General features: G+C 52.6%; 1 protein-coding gene across 1 annotated transcript in view; it reads left to right on the plus strand.

The window, feature by feature from the left end:
- The window catches only part of UMODL1 (uromodulin like 1), a 75,409-nt gene that overhangs the window by 29,895 nt on the left and 26,596 nt on the right, over positions 1–18,918 (plus strand). The window contains exons 8-14 of the mRNA XM_005893032.2: positions 2,454–2,708; positions 5,314–5,426; positions 7,373–7,592; positions 13,071–13,208; positions 14,617–15,198; positions 16,320–16,577; positions 18,441–18,553. Of these exons, the coding sequence (XP_005893094.2) occupies positions 2,454–2,708; positions 5,314–5,426; positions 7,373–7,592; positions 13,071–13,208; positions 14,617–15,198; positions 16,320–16,577; positions 18,441–18,553 (1,679 nt within the window). The remainder of the gene's footprint in view (positions 1–2,453; positions 2,709–5,313; positions 5,427–7,372; positions 7,593–13,070; positions 13,209–14,616; positions 15,199–16,319; positions 16,578–18,440; positions 18,554–18,918) is intronic.

Below are 18,918 nucleotides of genomic sequence, written 5' to 3' on the forward strand. Positions count from 1 at the left end.
CCATGCATGTGTCTGGTATTGCTGTGGACATTAACCCATCTTTGTTTCCGTCACTGCCTGGGGGCACAGTAGCTACTCAATAAACATCAAACCATATGAAATTGCCACTGTTTGTTTGACAAAGGCACAGAAAAACACTGGATGATTCAGTGAAAGGACTGACGTGTACAGGCTCCCTCCTCCTGCAAGGAGAGGTCTCAGAAAGCTGCGGGAATTCAGATGGAGGGAAGCTGGGCTCACATGTCTCTCCAGCATCCGCTGGTTTATACCCTCTTCTTTGAGGAGTCTCGCAAGGGCTTCTGGTGGGGAAGCACAGGGCACTGCCATTTCTAAAGGGCAGCTCAGGGAGGGCACACAGGGCTGGGTTGCAGGGCAAGGGAGGGACTCCGGTCTGACCCTGAGCCTCTTGGCAGCCAGGGCAAAAAGTGAGATGGTTGACTTGTACCAGTGATAATTTTTACTAAAAGGAAGCATACAGCTTTGTCTGAAAAGACATTTTTTCATAATATTTGAAAACATATATCCTATGAATCCTTATAAGTAGGGCTTTGAAAACAATGCATATTTTAATTCTTTATTCTCTAGTATGGCTTTACAAAAGATTAAAAAAATTGCCTTCTTGCTTCTTATTGTACTCGAATTCTGCTGTAAAAGTGATTGTGCCTAGACTTTCGGCCACCTTACTTTTTGTATAATTCATGTTGCCCAGTTGCTTGCTGTAAAGCCAGAATTTTTCTCCCACAAGAGGGATTTAATTCCATGTGAGCATTAAAATATATTTTGGTTGTTATATTCAAGTGTTGCTCTTTAAAACATGAATTTCAATTTGAAAACACAGAGCACCTCAGCCTGACTCTGGTCTTGCTTCCCTACCGGGCCATTGTTTTGGGGATGAATTAGCCAAGTAGAAGTCCAAAGGAAAGTGATGAAGTGTTCCTGAATCAGAAGAGCGGGCCCTTTGATTTTGTGTTGAGATAAACATAGCACAGAAAGCTCACACCATGTGTTAATCTGCTCAGGCTGATGATACACATCACAAACTGGGGGCTTAAACAGCAGACAGGCTTTTCTGGTGGCTCAGTGATAAAGAATCCGCCTGCCAATGCAGGAGACACAGGAGACTTGGGTTCAGTCTCTGTGTTGGGAAGATCTCCTGGAGGAGGGCATGGCGACCCACTCCAGTATTCTTGCCTGGAGAATCCCATGGACAGAGGAGCCATGGTTACAATCCATGGGATCACAAAAAGTCAGACACGCCTGATTGGCTAAAGAACCACAACGAACAGCAGACATTTACTTTTCTCTGTCTAGAGGCTGCAAGTCCAAGATCAGGGCATGGGCAGGCTGGTGCCTTCTGAGGCCTCTTGGCATGTAGATAGCTGTCTTCTCCCTGCGTCCTCACAGGGCCATCTCTCTGCATATTTGTGTCCTGATTGCCTCCTCCTGTAAGGACGCCAGTCACACTGGGTTAGGATCTAGCCTAATGACCTCACTTTAACTTAATAACTTCTTAAAGACTCTGCCTTCAAATACAGCCACATTTTGAGGCATTGGGAGTTAGGACCCTAACACATGAATATTAGGGGAACACAATTCTGTCCATCGCACATCATAATGTGTTTTGACCGCAACTACAAAAACAGCTTGGTTATTTCCATGGCTTGGTTATTGTGCATAATAACGCAATGAACATGGGGGTGCAGGTGTCTCTTTGAGCTAGTGATTTTGTTTCCTTTAGATCAATATCCAGGAATGGAATTAATGGAGTGTATGGTAGCTCTATTTTTCTTTTCTTGAGGATATTCCATGCTGTTTTCCATGGTGGCTGTACCACTTTATATTCCCACCAGCAGTGCATGGGGGTTCTCATTTTTCTTTTTTTTCACATTTTAAAATCACTTTATTGAGGTGTGATTGGCATATAAAAAGTTGTATGTATTTAACGCACATGACTTGATGAGTTTGAAGATAAGTATACACTCTTGAAACCATCAGAGGTTTCCCATTTTTCCATATCCTCGTCAATATTTATTATCTCTTACCCTTCTAATAATAGCCATTCTAACACTTATGAACTGCTACCTCAGGATGGTTTTCATTTCCATTTCCTGATGATTAGTGACATTGAGCATCTTTTCTTGGACCTGTTGACCATCTGTATGTCTTCTTTGGAAAAATGTCTATTCAGATCTTCCATCCATTTACAAATTGGAGTATTATTTTTTCTTGCTATTGAGTTGCATGATTTCAAATATATTTTGGATATTAGCCCCTGATTAGAGGAAAAATTTACAGATATTTTCTCCCAGCCTGTAGGTTACCTTTTCATTTCGTGGCTGGTTTCCTTTGCCAGGGAGTAGCTTCTCAGTTTGATGTTGGTTCACTTGTTGACTTTTGCTTCTTTTGCTTCCCTCTGATGTTTTCTGCATCTTTCTTGTTCTACCCTTTTGCAGATTACCCTCCCATCAGGGACCTCATGATCCTCAATGTCACCAGCAGCAGCTTTCAAGTGTCCTGGAGCTTAAACTCCACCCAGAACCACACTTTCTGGGTAAAGGTTTACCAGGGTGAAGAGTTGTTCAGGAGTGCCAGCACCCCCGGGACGAGTCTGGAGGTGGCCGGGCTGGAGGCTGGAGTGAGGTATGGGGTGAAGACCAGCTACCAGGCATGCGGGGCCAACATCACTGCCATGGTCACTGCCAGGACCGGTAAGGCCACATCCAAAATCCTTATCACCTGTGAGTTTCTCAGTCTAGTCCAGTTCTGTTGGCCGTAGTGATTCAAATCATTGTGCTTCCTGTGAGCAGAGCAGGGGTGGTTACTGGCCTGACCCCACCCCTCCTGGGAGGGGGACAGTGGACGCGCTCCGTGTCCTGGAGCAGTGCCACGGCACTCCTTGTCTGGACAGGCTCCCTCGCTCCCCAGCACCTCACCCTGACTGAGGGCTCGATGAGGGCTCTGTGGAGACCTCATCTTTCTGGGGTTTGAGGGATGCATGAAGCGGTCAGATAGAGTGAGGCCCCAAGTGAACTAGAGCTGAAGACACTTTTCCTCCCACATAAACACAATATATTCATGAATTGGGGATTCCAGTATCCATGTGACTCTGACTGGTGGCTGACACTGGCCACCTCCCCTCTGCCTGGTCTCAGTGGTGCTGGGTTCTAGAGACTTCTGTTGGGTTTGGCCCCCGGGGTCGGGGAGTTCCCTCCTAGGCTGGCCCCTGGCAACAGGACAAGGAAGTGTGCGTGGGGACAGTGGGCTCTGAGACATTCTGGGGACCAGAGAAGCGGGGAGCCCCAGCCTAGGGGTTCTGAGCAGGCAAAGGGCAGAAATCCCTGCATGAAAGACCCTATGAGGAAAGGGTGGGGAGGAGGGATATATTGGGAGTTTGGGCTCAACATGGACACACTACTATATTTAAAATGGATAAGCAATAAGGACCTTCTGCAAAGCATAGGGAACTCTGCTCAATATTATGTAACAACCTAAATGCTACAAGAATTTGAGAAAGAATAGATACATGTATATGCATAACTGAACCACTTTTCTCTATACCTGAAACTAACATAACATTGTTAATCAACTTTACTATAATATAAAACATTTTTTAAAAAAGGAAAAAAGAAAAAGACCCTACGGGGGTCAGTTTCATGCACAGGGATAATACCCATGACTGAAATAAGTGAGGTATGACAGGAGCAGTCATACCCTGCTGTCCTGTCATACCCTTTATGAACCAATTCAGGGCTGTCCCATGCAAAATCGTCAAAGCACACAGCACAGGTCCCTACCCAGAGGGCCCCTAGAGCCCTAGCCATGCAAACAATGTAAGCCCTTGACTTTGCTACAAGCCTCCAATTTCCAAACTGGTGCCGTCTCCTCTTCTTGTTTTATTTTCAAATTGTTCCATGAAGAAAATGGGGGACCACTTGCTTCCCTTTGAGGAGACAGGGATGGGTGGGGCTCATCCCTGTGAGTCATCCTGGGGATGGCCCAGCCCTTCTGACTGCTGGCTTCTTTCTTCCGCCCCCTGCCCTCTACCTCCCCCTAGCTTGCCTCAGACATGACCATTTATGGAGCCAACATCCCAGCACAGATTCATCTCTGCTAGGACGTGTAGTAGGAACACGTAGCTCCCCTCACTCCCACTGACTCTGTGCCCCCTTCCCTCCCTTCCAATGCAGGATAGATAATTTGGAAGATTCCAGAAGACTCCTGATTACCAGCTTATTCATTCCCCAGCTGATTCTCTTTCCTTCTGTATATTGCAAAAATGCCTTCTATTTGCAGAGCCTTTTTTTTTTTTTTAAAGAAACTCGATTGGCTTTAGAGGTCTTAGCTAATTAATTTGACAGTGGTACAAGCCTGCTATGTTGGAGGCAGTGGAGATTATTGTAGCAATGGAGACCCAGGGCCTCATGGTGAATCCCGGTTCCCCAAGCACTGGTGGATACCGACCACTCGGGAGGCTCTGTGATGTGGGCAGGGCTGGGGCTCGGGAATCCTGGGCCTCAAGGTTCACTCGTTTCTCTTGCTGAGGTGGGAGACAGTTCAGAAGAGTCCTGGTCTAGAAATGGGCACTATTCAACCTGGGGACATTTCTGGGACTGTGTATGTGCAGCGGTGATAAATTCTGCCTTTGCTGGCTAGTGGAGAGAGCCAGGGTGGGAAAGAAGTGTGAGTGGCCTATAGGTCATTAGAGCTGCTGCAGCATCTGCTGTGGGTGTGGGCTTCATTTTTGATAATGAAAGAGACATACGTAAGCTCCCACATCCCACCTTGAGGCTTCCAGCTTCCCTTATGTCCACAGGAAAGGATGCTTTCTTTGTAGGGTGACCAACCCTACCATTTTGCCCTGGAGTGGGCCCTGGAGAGGTGGGAATTTTATTTTTGGAAAGCCAGAAACTCCTGGGCAAGTCAGGATGAATTGGTCACCTGAGAGGGTGGGACATGCACTTGTGATCCAGGCCAAGGAAAGCAGCGGCCACAGCTTGTGAGGGATTGCTGGAGGGAGAGGTCTTCATAGGCTACGTGGCTGGTTGACCGGTTCCTGCTGCTATGAACTATGTGGCATTTATACCTCGTTCCCCTGTGCTGGCTCTAAAGGTGTGTGTTTGCGTCTGAGTTTCCATCATGCCAGTGTAGACGTATCATATTCCTTGTGTTGGTTTCTCTAATGTGGCCACCAACCTGAGACACATGCCTCAATCTGTTTTCTAAAGCCTCCCCCTCCAAAGAGTAAGAGAAATTGGAAAATGTTAACAGAAAAGTTCACGGGCTTCAGCTAATTCACATTATCGTCTATCTCAGATGCCCGAGTGTTTGAGGTCGTGGTCAGGATTCTAAACCGCAGTGTGACGGAGGAGCTGCTGGACGGTGGGAGTCCCGAGTTCCAGGACTTCTCCCAGCAACTGATGCATGAGGTAAAGCCTGGGAGAGGGGCTTCCGAGGGTCTGAGCCAGGAACCCAACTGGTGACCAATGTGGGTGTGGGACGAGCACCTGTCAATAGGGCTGGGGAGGGGGCAGTCTCAAATCCCATGGTTTTACTCAAAATGCCCCCTTTATGGGTAACTTACCTAGATTTGGGGCCAAAGTATCTTGGATTCAAATGGACTGGACCACTTGATGGCTTAGCTGGGTTTTCTGTTGAACCTTCCATCTCGGGGGGTCTGGGGCTGCTACCCTCCTGCTTTGGGGCAGATTCACTGAAGATGTATTTACCAGTGATCACAGCATCCGTCCCTCCCTGGGGTTGAAGGGAGTCACCAGCACAAGGCTTGGGAGAACAGGGCCAGTAGTGACTACCATTTATCCTCATAAGCTGAGTAGGAGAAAAGAACAAAATGCTGAACTGTCAGAAACTACGAAAGGTCTAGGATTTCATCCTGCCTGCAAGCTGGTAAGTTAGACTACTGGATGGAAGCTGGCAGAGGATGCGAGATGCCTGGATCAGAGATAAGGACTTCATTGCTCACAGCAGAGCAGGCAGCATGAGCATCAGATGGGTGCCAGGTCCCCTGCTGGCCCCCAAGTCCCGAGCAGGTGACACAGAGGGAAACTGGTTCCCTCTGCATGTGGTTGACGCACATGTAGGACCTCTGCATCACTGCTGACAGTCCCCATGCAAACCTGCCTAAACCTTGCAGAAAGAGACCTTATCTTTTTTTTTTTTAATATTTATTGCTATTGGTCAGTTGCTGAGTCATGTCCAGCTCTTTGCGACCCCATAAACTGCAGCACGCCAAGCTTCCCTGTCTTTCACCATCTCCCACAGTTTGCTCAAACTCATGTCCATTGAGTCGCTGATGCCATCCAATCGTCTCATCCTCTGTCACTCCCTTCTCCTCCTGCCCTCAATCTTTCCCATCATCAGGGTCTTTTCCAATGAATAGGCTTGCTGCATTAGGTGGCCAAAGTATTGGAGCTTCAGCTTCAGAATCAGTCCTTCCAATGAATATATTTGCTTTTATTTTTTATTTTTATGTCTACTTTGCTGTGACATGTGGCTTGTAGTTCCCTGATCAGGGATCGCACACAGGCCCCCTACATTGGAAGCCTGGAGTCTTAGCCACTGGACCACCAGGGAGCTCCCAAGAGACATTATCTTTGCGACATCAGACAGTGAATAGATCTGCCCTTGGTCTGGATCGGGCCATCCTCTCTCTCTCCCAAGGCGTTTATCCCACACGTGTCTTGGAAAGATATTCAGGAGCAAGAAAGAAGTTCTGCAAGTTCCACTTGCAGGATGTGTGGAAATGGGACACCCTGAAGGAGGGTTGCCTCTCTACGTTCACCTGCGGGGGCGGGGGTCAGTTTTTGACCTTTCTTGGAGAAGTCTTCCTACTTTTTAGCAGTGATTGGCCTGTGGGTGCAGGAGTGGTGGGGACGGGTTGGGGTCTCCTTGCTCCAGCACAGGCTGCCCTGAGCACCTGTTTGTACCTGTGTTTCCTGGGGATACAGCCCAGGGAGGGGGGCAGTGCTAAACAGCCATGAGATTGCCCCTCTTGGTCATTCCACTAGCCCACCAGTCAACCCAACTCTCTGTCTCTCACACACACGTTAACCTTCACACCAGTTTCCGGGGCACAGGGAGTGGATCTAGGGCTGCAGGACGGGGAGTTGGCTGTCGTGGTCTCAGCATCCTCAGAAAGACTGATGAGGCCCGGCCCACTCTCCCAGGGCTCCAGTTATCTGGGGGTCGACACTGTTGCCCCAAGAGGTGGGTGAGGGCACCTCCTCTCAGTCATGAAGGGGACCCGTGGATTCTGTGCACCATACCTGTGCCACTCCGGGGGCCTCAATGAGTGGTGAAGACCTTGATGGCGAAGTCCGCTCCATCTGAGCATCTGTCGCCTCTCCCGGGCCAGGTTGCTGCCTCCTTGCCGCAGGCCATTTCCGACTTGTACCGAAGAGGGAAGCTGAGGCTGCAGGTCGTGTCTCTCCAGTCCGGAAGCGTGGTGGTGAGGCTCAGGCTGACCGTATGGGACTCTGAGTTCCCAGTGGGTGTGCCCACACTGGCCCCTCTGCTCCCGGCTCTGTGGGCGAGCACCGTGTTCCAGGTTGACCAGCAGGGGACACGCGTGCAAGGTGGGTCCCTCTCCCCGCACCCTGGGCATGCCACCCTCATGCCCTTGAGTCTAGGCTGCATCAGTTCTGGTCAACATTCACTTTATTCCAAAAGGTAGATGGTGGTGGTGGTAAATCACTTCAGTTGTGTCCGACTCTTTGGGACCCTATGGGCAATAGCTCACCAGGCTCTTCAGCTCATGGGATTCTCCAGGTGAGAATACTGGAGTGGGTTGCCATGCCCATCTCCAGGGGATCTTCCCCAGGGGATCTTCCCCACCCAGGGACAGAACCTGGGTCTCTTGTGTCTCCTGCAGTGGCAGGAGGGTTTTTAATCACTAGCGCCACCTGGGAAGCCCAAAAGGTAGATAAAGTAAATGAAATGTGAGTCCTTATTCTGTGCTCCTCCTTGGGAACTGGGGCCTGAGGCCAGCCCCCCCAAACCATGGAGCCCTCGTGCATCCCACACCTCCTGATTCTGACAGGAGAAGTGACCTGTGGGGCCTGAAGACACTTACTCCCTTGGATGGAGCCTCTCATCTGCAGTGGGCCTGGAACCCAGGGCAGAACCAGGCTGGAGGAATGACAAGGGGCACAAGAACGGGAGCTTCCTGGGTCTGCGTGGGGGCCCAGTGCCAGCTGGCCGCTGTGCGACTCGCCAGCATGGGGGTCTATGTCATTAACCCAAACACCTGTAATTTGACTTGGTGATGCAGGAAGTCACAGATCAGGGTAGAGGGGGAGATGGAGAAACAGAGAGAGTGGGGGGAGGGTGGGGGCAGGGGCAGTGAGAGATGAGGGAGCAGGGGGCTCAGAATCAGGGATAAGACAGAGACAGACACACTGAGAGACAGAGAGATACAGGGGATCCAGAATGGACTGGGTGGGGAGAGACAGGGACTTGGAGAGACAGATACAGAGATGACAGAGACAGTGAGCCTTAATGTCAGGAAAGTTTCGCCGTCCACTTGGGGATGCAGTTCCCTCGTGTGGTGAGGGCACCACCGTCTCTACATCAAAGAGCCTGTGTGGGGCTCAGTCTGGGCATGGCTGGTCCCCCTCAGTGGAGCGGGGCCCTGAGTGGGTGCTGCTAGCTCTTGTGAGCTCAGTCCCTTCCGGCTTGCTGTCTCAACCTCCCCCAACCCATGAAGGCAGGGAAAGTGCCGCTGGAGCATCACACCTGGGCACACTGCCTGCTTAGCCTGCCGTCTCTGTCACTCACCCCCACGGGAATGGACATGGTGGCGGCCCTCTCTAACATGATGAGCTCTGCCTGCCTGGGCTCAGAGGCCAAGTGCCGGGCAGACACCAGGCAGCCTGTGGTAGATCCCCCAGGGCCCACTTGAGGCAGATCTGAACCGTCTTTGGAAGATCCAGTCCTCCTCGAGGTGCCTCCCAGCCACATCTCCCAGCATCAAGGCTTAGGTTACTCCATATCCTTGTCAAGTGAGGCTGTGGGTTGAATGGTGATCTTGCAAGATAAGAGAACACAGAACTTCAGATGTGACTGTGTTTGGAAGAAGGGTTTTTGCAAATGACCAGGTCCCAGCAGCGTGGCCATTATGTTGTCATGACCTCATGTCTTCCCTGAGGTCCATTCACCGCCAAGACACTGGGTGGCCGCGTGCCCTGGTCTTCCTCCGGGGTGGTGTACATGTGCGGGGAGGCCCAGTGTTGAGCAGCACCCTGGTTCTTGGATCCTGTCCACACTACCCAGCAAAGGAGGCTGGCTGTGGTGGAATCCCAGCTCTGATGCTGGCTCGCCGTGGGCCACTGTACAAGGGGCTTTGCCTCCTGGGCCTCAGTGTACTCATGTGGGAGATGGGAAGGTGAGGACACATCCCACCTCGTGGGTAAACGAGGGAGTGCTGAGGGGGATGGGGGGCACTTAGAGGTGCCCGGCGCAATCTGACAGCACCGCCCAACACGTCGGGGTAATGCTTCTATAGGACTTACTTCCGTACTTTGGAAGAGTTCTCGGGCCTGGACGGTCCCCCACCGGACCTCCCCACTGCTCCTTCCCCTTGTTCCCCTTGTCTCTCCAGCCTTCGCCCCCCACCCCTTCCTAAAACTCTGCTCAGAAAGGGCTGTGCTGCTCACCTGCTCCAAGTGCCGACGACCCACTGGGCCTCCACGTGTGTCCACGTGGCCCCTGCATGCCATCATGCCATGTGCAGACCTCGGCCCAACAAGGCCCTGACGGTGGCACCGTTTAGTGTGAGGGGTCCCCTGGGACACCGCAGTACCCGGGCAGTAATGCCTCCTCCTGTGAGCTCAGGACAGGCCCAGCCACTCTCCCCAAAACTTCCCATTGGCCACGGACCCCTGACAGCCTCGCAGATGCAGAGGCCCTTCCTGTCGCCTCTGTGGGCAGTGGGAGAAGGCGTGGGCAGGGGAGCCTGGCCCCGGGACTGTCACCATCCCCCTGACCTGCTGATGGGGCTCTTTCACCACCATCAGTGGTGCTGCCTTTGGTGCCAGCTGCCGTTAGAACCCAGATCTCTGTGCCCACCTGCCTCCTTGAGTGAGACTCTGGCGCTGGCCCCCAGGAAGGGCTGAGGGCTCTGGCCAGGCAGGCTTCACCCCCAAAGGCCACCGGGGCCTCCAAGACAGCTTGGAGCCTCCCGAGGAGCCTGCCTTTTCAGGGATGGGGTGGCTTGTCCTTGGGCCTCCTTGCCTCATTCCTGAGGGTTACTTGTGTAGGGAGTTGCAACTCTCCCATGGCCTCCCCCTCCTCTGGTCAGGGGGCCACACCCTCATCCCAGCCTCCTGCCTGTAGGAGCAGAGCGCAGGCCCCATAGGGGATCCTGTCTGCATCCTTGTCTGGTGGTCCGGGAGGCACGAAGGTTGCGCAGCAGCTCCCACGCTCACAGGTCTGAAGCCGAGACCTGCACGGCCCCAGGCTTTGGTACAAGACCAGAGTTGTTCCGGCTTGCTCCTGAGCCCTGTGCTGGCTGAGTGAGCAGGGAACCACCTCCCCAAGATAACCTCCGAAGATCTGTGGATTGAACTCAGGTCTCAGTGGGGCCTCCACTCTCCTCATGGTCATCTGCCCCGGCTGGCCTGGCTCCGGCCCTGGCCTTAACCATCAGCACCTTTGAGCCACTGCAGGCTGGAGGGTGGGCAGCACTCCAGGGGATCTGGGCCAGCGGGGAGCCCAGAGTCGGGGTGTAACTGTTGCATCAGCTGATGAGCCTGCTGGTCTTCTGTGAAGATCACATGAAGCAAAACTGAAAACCACAAAATGGGCCTCTGAGCACCCAGCTGCAGAGCTTTCTCTGCACAAAACCGAACCTTTTATGCCTTATCTTCACTCAAAGCCCAGCCAAGTCCAGGCTCCTCGGGCACCCTGAGCCTGGCCAGGGAACCTGCCCTGCAGCTCTTGGGAAACCTGTGCAGAGGGCTGGTGACCACCCTTCATGGGGACCATCAGCCACCTCAAGTACCCAGCTTCCCCTGATGGCAGAGGGTGACTCTGCTCAGAGCCACCTGTTCTCTTGGAGTGGGGGTGGGACAGGCAGTGACCCACAGAGCCAGACCTGAAGGATGGATTTCCAGGGCTGGGGAAGACTGTTCCCCCACCTGGCTCCTCCCAGGAGATATAGCTTGAGTATTTTATTTTTGTTTACTTTTAAATCGGAATATAGTCGATTTACAATGTTGTGTGAGTTTCAGGTGTATAGCAAAGTGAATTACTTTTACATATACATTTGTTGTTCTTCAGTACCTAAGTTGTGTCCAACTTCTGCAACCTCTCTTGGCCAGCAGGCTTCCCTATCTTTACTATCTCCCAGAGTTTGCTCAAACCCATGTCCATTGAGTCGGTGATGCCATCCGACCATCTCATGCTCTGTCGTCCCCTTCTCCTCCTGCCCTCAATCTTTCCCAGCATCAGGGTCTTTTCTAATTTATCAGCTCTTTGCATCAGGTGACCAAAGTATTGGAGCTTCAGCTTCGGCATCAGTCCTTCTAACGAGATTCAGGGTTGATTTCCTTTAGGATTGACTCGTTTGATCTTACTGTCCAAGGGACTCTCAGGAGTCTTCTCCAGCACTATAGTTCAAAAGGATCAAGTCTTCATGGCTCAGCCTTCCTTATGGTCCAACTATTACATCCGTACCTGACTACTGGGAAAACTGCTGGAAATACATATACATAGATTGCACAGAGTTCTCTGTGCAATGCAGTAGGTCCTTATTACTTATCTATTTTATTACACAGTAGGGTGTGTATTGTACATGTTAATCCCAGCCTATCCCTTCCCCCTTTCCCCTTGTAACCATAAGGTGGTTTTCTACATCTGCGACTCTCTCTCTGTTTTGTAAATAAGTTCATTTGTACCCTTTTTTTCCAGATTTCCCATATAAGTGATATATGTTTGTCTTTGTTCCTTAAGGTTTTATCCTGCTAACTCTCCTATAGCACCTTATTGATCAGTCATGCGTCAACATGCCCAAAGCTATCAGATTCTTTCCTCCGGCAGGGCCACACATGGGGCTGGGGGTGACCAGGGGGCCCAGAAGAGGGGAGGGGAGGGGGCAGCGGGAGAAGGAGGAGGGGGCATGCTCCTGATGAGTTTTCCCTAAAGCTGGCCCTGGGTGAGAAAGGACGGGAAGCTTTGGGGGGATTTACAGGGCTGGGGGCAGTGGGTATTTACAGGGCTCACTTAACAGCCTACTTTGCCCAGATCAGAAGAAGGTTCAGGACTTCTAGTGGCTCGAGGCCTTTGAGTCTCTCTTGGTCTTTTACCAGACCCGGAGAGGAGGTGTGCAAGGGCCGTCCTGGGTCTCAGAAGGTTCATGTTGTAGTGACTGGATACCACCTGGCTCAGTTATTTTGCTGTTTCTTTCTTGAGACACTAAATATTAAGGGATGCTGGCACATCAGAGAGAAGAGACAGCCCCTTGGGAGCAAAGAATACACAAGATGGGACTATATTCACACCTGTGGGTGCTGGTGGCGGTGGTTTGGTGGTTTAGTCGCCAAGTCGTGTCTGACTCTTGCGACCCCATGGACTGTAGCCCACCAGGTTCCTCTGCCATGGGATGTTCCAGGCAAGAATACTGGAGTGGATTGCCCTTTCCTTCTCCAGAGGATCTTCCCAACCCAGGAAATGAACCCAGGTCTCCTGCATTGCAGGCAGATTCTTTACCGACTGAGCTATGAGGGAAGCCCATGGGCACTAGTACCCCCAAAGGAACCGACGTTGCCGTTTCTGCCTCCAGATCAGACAGCAATCGAGGCAGGCAGACACTCCATTCAGGTGGTCCTTGGTTCAGATGGAAGCTTCTGGGAGGGCTCTGTGCAGGGCCCCCCACGTCCCCATCAGGTGCTGGATGCCACGGCCTCACTGACGCCCTGCCCCAGACCTCTGTGCGTTCACTGAAAAGACGGTCATGGAGAGCTCGATGCCACGACCACCTGTTCTCTGAGCAGCCTCTGCAGTGTTCTCACCGTGTGGCCGTGTTCACTTATGTCCTCGCTCCCTCCTGTCTGCAGACTGGGACGAGTGTGCAGACAGCCTGGAGCACGACTGCTCGCCGGCAGCCCAGTGCATCAACCTCGAGGGCTCCTACACCTGCCGCTGCCGGACAGCCAGGGACGCCAACCCCTCCAGACCCGGCCGGGTCTGCCACGGTGCGCTCCTTCCCCACCCCCAGCTCTGGGCGGAGCCCCCTCCCCGAGGGCCTGGGCTGGAGCAGGGCCGACCTCCATCCAGCAGGGTGGGAACAGTGCCTGGGGCCCACCATACCGTTAGGGACCTATGAGCATGGCTTAATTTCTTTTAAAACCAAAACAAAAAATTAATATAATAACTGTCAATTATGAACCTAGTCTTTATAACAAGGCAGTTTTCAGAAAATGTATCTATTTATTTATTTTTGGCCATGCTGGATCTCTGCTGCCGTGTACACTAATTGCCGAGCACAAGCTTCTCAATGTGGTGGCTTCTCTTGTTTCCGAGCACGGCTCTAGGGCACTCAGGCTTCAGTAGTTGCAGCCCTCTGGCTCTAGAGCACTGGCTCAGTAGTTTTGCTGCACGGGCACAGTTGCTCTGTGGCATGTGGGAACTTCCCGGATCGGGGATCGAACTTGTATCTCCTGCATTGCCAGGTGGATTCTTTTCCACTGAGCCACCAGGGAAGCCCCTGTACCAATACAGTTGTAAAGTATGATTTTAAATTATTGTTTTGAATGAAAAGGCCTGAGAAAGTCCTGATGAAACCTCTAGAGGGAGAGGGTGGCCCCTTCCTGGGTGGCCCAGATCTTGAGAGGGGTAGAAGCCCAGGTAAGCAAGGAGAAGGCCTCGAGGTGAGGCCTTTGAGCCCCATTCTAGGCACCTCTCAGCCCCAAGATTCTGGGGATAGGGTGTGGTTCTGACCAGCTGGTTGGGGATACCTGGAGTGCTGAGCTAAGAAGCAGGAGGAGGTCATGTACAGATGCGCAGTGCTGTGATTGACTAGCAATGTCTGCTTTGGGGGCAGGTGGGCAGTGGAGATGCTCAGCCACCTGTCTGCTCTGCCATCCCTGCTAAAGCCTTCTGGCTGGAAGCACCAGCAGAGAATTTTTCCCTAGGGACCAAGCCTCTAGTCCTTACCTACTGTGTATACTGTCCTGCTTCTTGAGAACCACACAGACACTCCCCTCCCATCCTCTTTCTTACATGTGTAATGCCCAGCAGGCTGGTAAGAGTGACCAGCACCAACCCCCACACTGGGCACACATTTGGGGGAAACTGTCCAAGCTTCTTAAGGGCCAGATGCACCCATCTGAGGCCTGCAGGAACCAAGCCCTGCATTTATGTTCTGGTTCTGCAGCCACTGGGTGGACCCCCTACTGACAGTAGGGGCATCCTCACTGGTCAAATGAAGAAGCCTCCTGGCCTTTAAAGAGAGTTCTTGGGAAACCAAATACATGGGTCCTGTTGAATACTCTGAATCACCCACTGGGACAGCCTGTGTCCCCCTTGAATTCCCCTGGCGGGTGGGTGCGCTTGGTCGGGGTAGACCAGACACCCCGTCTGAGCCTGGCTGTGTCTTGGCAGGTGACATGGAGGGTCCCATGGATGTGCCATCTCCAGTGTCAGAGGTCACAGCCTCAGTTCCCAGCACAGAAACAACATCCTTCAGTCTGGAGACCCCTGCCTTGTCCCCCGGCCCTGGACACCTATGGAACACCCCTGCAGCAGGCCAGGCCTGGACCCTAGGGCTCCCACCCAGGAGAGGAGTCAGTGGCTTGGGCAGCCACAGTGGTAACAGCACCGGGCATGACATGGAGAAGGCCAGCGTGGCCCCAGGCCTGGGGACTGGCCAGTGGACGGCCAGCAGGGTGGCCTTCTCCCCCAGGGTTCCTGGGCCAACACACAGCTCCTCTCTTGGGGCCACGGACAGCCTGCCAGACACCCCTGGACAGTCACCCCCTAACTCTACTGTGGAGCTGCCCTTCTGGCCCACTCCTGCCCCGGATCCCAGGGGCCACATAGAGTGGCACTCCAGCCTCCCCGTGAGGGACACACCCCCAGCGCCTCTGGATCCCACGTGGGCACAGAACTTGGACCCCAGGCCCTTCAGCTCCCCAGACCAGCCCTTGGCCCCCACGCCTGCGCCTCTGAAGACCCCAGCCTGCGGTGAGTGGCAGGGAGGGCACGTCCTGGGCCTGTGTGGAGACACGTGGTGTGTGAGCTCCCTTAAGCAAAGGCTCACACCGTCCAGGGCCATCAGCAGCACTGGGCGGGCCCTCATTTTATGCTGTGTAGACCCACTGCAGCACACCCAGTCCCCGAGAGGCCAGCTCCCAGTCTAGTTAGGGTGAGAACTTGGTGTCTCCTCTTTCTCTCCAACCCTGTCTTCCCCCTTCCTGCTTCCCTGTTGGCCAACAGCAGGAGCAGGAAATTGAGCAGGTGTCGCATTAAGGGCCCTGAGCACGGGGGTGCTTCCCCCCAGTAGTGTTGGGCCCCAACCTTTTTGCCCCTCTCCAACAGGGCTGCACCCTTCACCCAGGTACAGACCCCAACAGGGCTGCACCCTCAAGCCCGCTGCAGCCCCCAGCAGTTCTGTATTCCTCCTACCACCTGCAGCCGCACCACCCCCAGCAGCTCCACATCACCCATTACCTGCAGAGGTTTGGCCATTGTCAATAGTCCAGGGTGATACCCCAGGAGTCAGGTGGCCACTCTGAGAAGGAAACAGGCCTGGCCATGTGGCTCCCATGGAAGGAGAGAGCCCTGGCACCCTTGTGTGAGTTCCCCAAGCCAGTCTGACCAGGGATTGCATCCACATGAAACCCACTGTCAACTGTGGCTCCATTGATGCATGTCCTCTGCTGCACAAGGCTGGATTCCAGACTAAACTCTTAAGCCTGCATAAACAGCCCCAAGTCACCTGCAGGAATGGTCTGTGACCAGCAATGGCCACCTGGCTGATTCCTTGGGAAGTCTGCCTGGGGGTTGAGGAGGGGGACCCCTAGAGGAGCCACCCAGGACCTCCTCAAGAAAACTTTGTTTCTGGAGGTCCTAGGACCTCAAGGTGGACACAGAGCCAACCTGAGGGCAAGGAAGCCATGCTTGGGAGCCCAGGGCTCAAGGGGGCAATCCAGGGACCCTGCACCCAAACGTGCAGCTGGTGGCAAGTGGACTTGACATCCCTTGAGGATGCTCGTGTCCCCGCATGGTGGGGTGAAGCTTATCCTTCCTGTTGCTGCGAACATTGGATTGATTTTAATCGGGGGCATTTATATTCTATTTCTCAGCTCCTGTCCCCATCGGAAGGGTCACTGTCTCCAACGTGACCAGCACGGGCTTTCATGTGGCCTGGGTGGCTGATCCCACCCTGCGCCCCACTTTCCAGCTCAGCCTGGTTTCTGCTCGGAGCCCCACCATGCACCTGCAGACACAGAAAGCAAGCCTGACGTTGTCAGGCCTGGAGCCCGGCGTCCTGTACCTGGTGGAGATCGTGGCCAGAGCATGTGGGCAAGAAAGTGCCAAAGCCCAGCTGAAAGTGAGGACAGGTAACAGGCTCTAGAAACAATGTCACCATGGGTTCTTAAAGGGAGGAGAAAAAGTAGGAAAGAGCTTTTCAATGTGTGAAGGTTTAAAACAGCTGCATTTATGTGTGGATGTTGGCTTTCCGTTCTTCTCAGTGTAGGAACACCTGGCTTGCTTCTTCCTCAGCTGGGGTTCAAAGGCCATACAGGAGGGGGCTTATTTCAGGGACAAATGAATGAAGGAGTGAAGTCGCTCAGTCGTGTCTGACTCTTTGCAACCCCATGGACTGTAGCCTGCCAGGCTCCTCTGTCCATAAAATTTTCCTGGCAAGGATACTAGAGTGGGTTGCCATTTCCTTCTCCAGGGGATCTTCCTGATCCAGGAATCAAACCCAAGTTTCATGCACTACAGGCACACTCTTTACCATCTGAGCCACCAAGGAAGCCCCATTTCAGGGACAGGTGGTGGGCAAAGAGGCTGCTTTGCACAGTGTCCAGACTCTGCAGAGGCTGCAGATCCTCGATCACCTGTGTCCTCATGGCTACACGGCAGGGAAATGGGCACAGTGCTGTGCCGTGTGCTCAGTCGTGTCCGACTCTCTGCAACTCTGTGGACTGTAGCCCACCAGGCTCGTCTGTCTATGGGATTTTCCAGGCGAGAACACTGGAGTGGGTAGGCATGCCCTTCTCCAGGGGATCTTCCTGACCCAGGGTCTCTTTCACTTCCTGCATCACTAGACGGGACCACCAGAGCCACTGTGGCGCTTGAGCAGTGCTGGTCTATGCAGTTCCTCTGACCTCTCTCACTCCTAGTGGACATGGCCTTCAGGAAAGATGATGATGGATAGATCTGTGCGTGAGCCCACCCTGAGCCTAGGGCTGCAGACTAAGAGAGAGGGGAGTAGAATTAAGCAAGTCAAATGTATTAATAAACTCTGATAAGGTGGACCTGATTTTTTTTTTTTGCAGGCGGGGGCGGGGGGGTCTGGGTCTCCTTTGTGGTGCTTGTGTTCTATACAAGCTTGTGAGAGCCTGTGGCTCACGAGGGCGTCTCAAGTTGCAGAGTGTGGGCTCAGTAGGTACAGCGCACAGGTTAGTTGCCCCAAGGCATGTGAGATCTTAGTTCCCCGACCAGGGATCAAACCTGAGTCCCCTGTGTTAGAAGGAGGATTCTTAGCCACTAACACAAACCTGTATTAGTTCCCTGTGTAAGATGGAGGATTCTTAACCACTGGACCACCAGGGCAGTCCCAAGGTGAAGGTGATTTTTGTCGATAGGTATATATTCAGGTAATATTCCTCTTTTCTCCTCATTAGCATTTGTCATCCACATATTTTCTTGAATATCTAACTTGCCTGAGCAGCCAAGGGCAGGCCTGGTGTTGCAGATTAGTTATCAAATCTTGGGCATCCATCCAAGAATTGGTAACAGTCATCTCCAAGGTGGGGTGTGCACCCCTCGGGTGATACCTAAGATGTCCCATTAGGGTGTAGTCAGAAATGTCTAGAACTTTTGTTTATATGCTCTAACTTCACTGTGGACTGGGATTTAGAGAGGAGACGGTGGGTGAGGGTGCTAAGTGCAAGTTCACGGTGAGCTGGAGAAGGGGAGGTCGCTGCTGGCTGGACGAGTCCAAGTTGCAACGGCTGATCTGGTTCTGTGGCTCCAGAAAGGTCTCTGTCTGTTTCCAGGCTTTGTCCCGCTGTCCTCTGGACCTGAGGGGCTGTGTCTATACACATCGGGTGCTGTTCCTTCTTTACAGAGTGCAAACCAGCCTCCCTTTGATGTTCTTCCTGACTGATATGAAAATACTACTATTAAGACAGAGATGATAACCTGTTACCTGACACTTACCATGGCAAACATGTTTATTCTCCATCCTGCAGTGGCTCAGAAGCTCAGTGGGAAAGTCAGAATAGTGAACGTCAGGTATTTAGAATCCTTCAGCAACACCAGCAGCGAGCAGTTCCAGGCCTTCCTAGAGCTCTTCTTGAGGACGGTAAGTTGGTGGAATCCGTCCTTATTTTCTCCTGGGATGTGAAGGAGGGAGGTGGTAGTATCCTGAAAGCCAATGGGGGTTCAGACTTGACTGAGGAAGGTCACGGACTCCTCGTTTCTGAAGGAAGCTGGGGCATCCAGCTCTGCTGAGGGGCCTGTGTGTTCCGATCTGTCATTAAATAGACACACCAGCAGATGAGGGACACACCTTCTCCTCTGCTTCTTGTTTTCTTTTTCCTTCTCTTCGTTGCAGTGCACTCTGGAACCTCTTTGGCATTTTTTGGCATCCCTAAGAATGTACATTGTTACAATTTATTTATAGTAGCAATATGTTATTTTTGCTGGTGGTTAGGTTACCTTTTGATG

This window comes from Bos mutus, chromosome 1 (assembly GCF_027580195.1).
Source record: "Bos mutus isolate GX-2022 chromosome 1, NWIPB_WYAK_1.1, whole genome shotgun sequence".
In the NCBI taxonomy this organism is placed as follows: Eukaryota; Metazoa; Chordata; class Mammalia; order Artiodactyla; family Bovidae; genus Bos; species Bos mutus.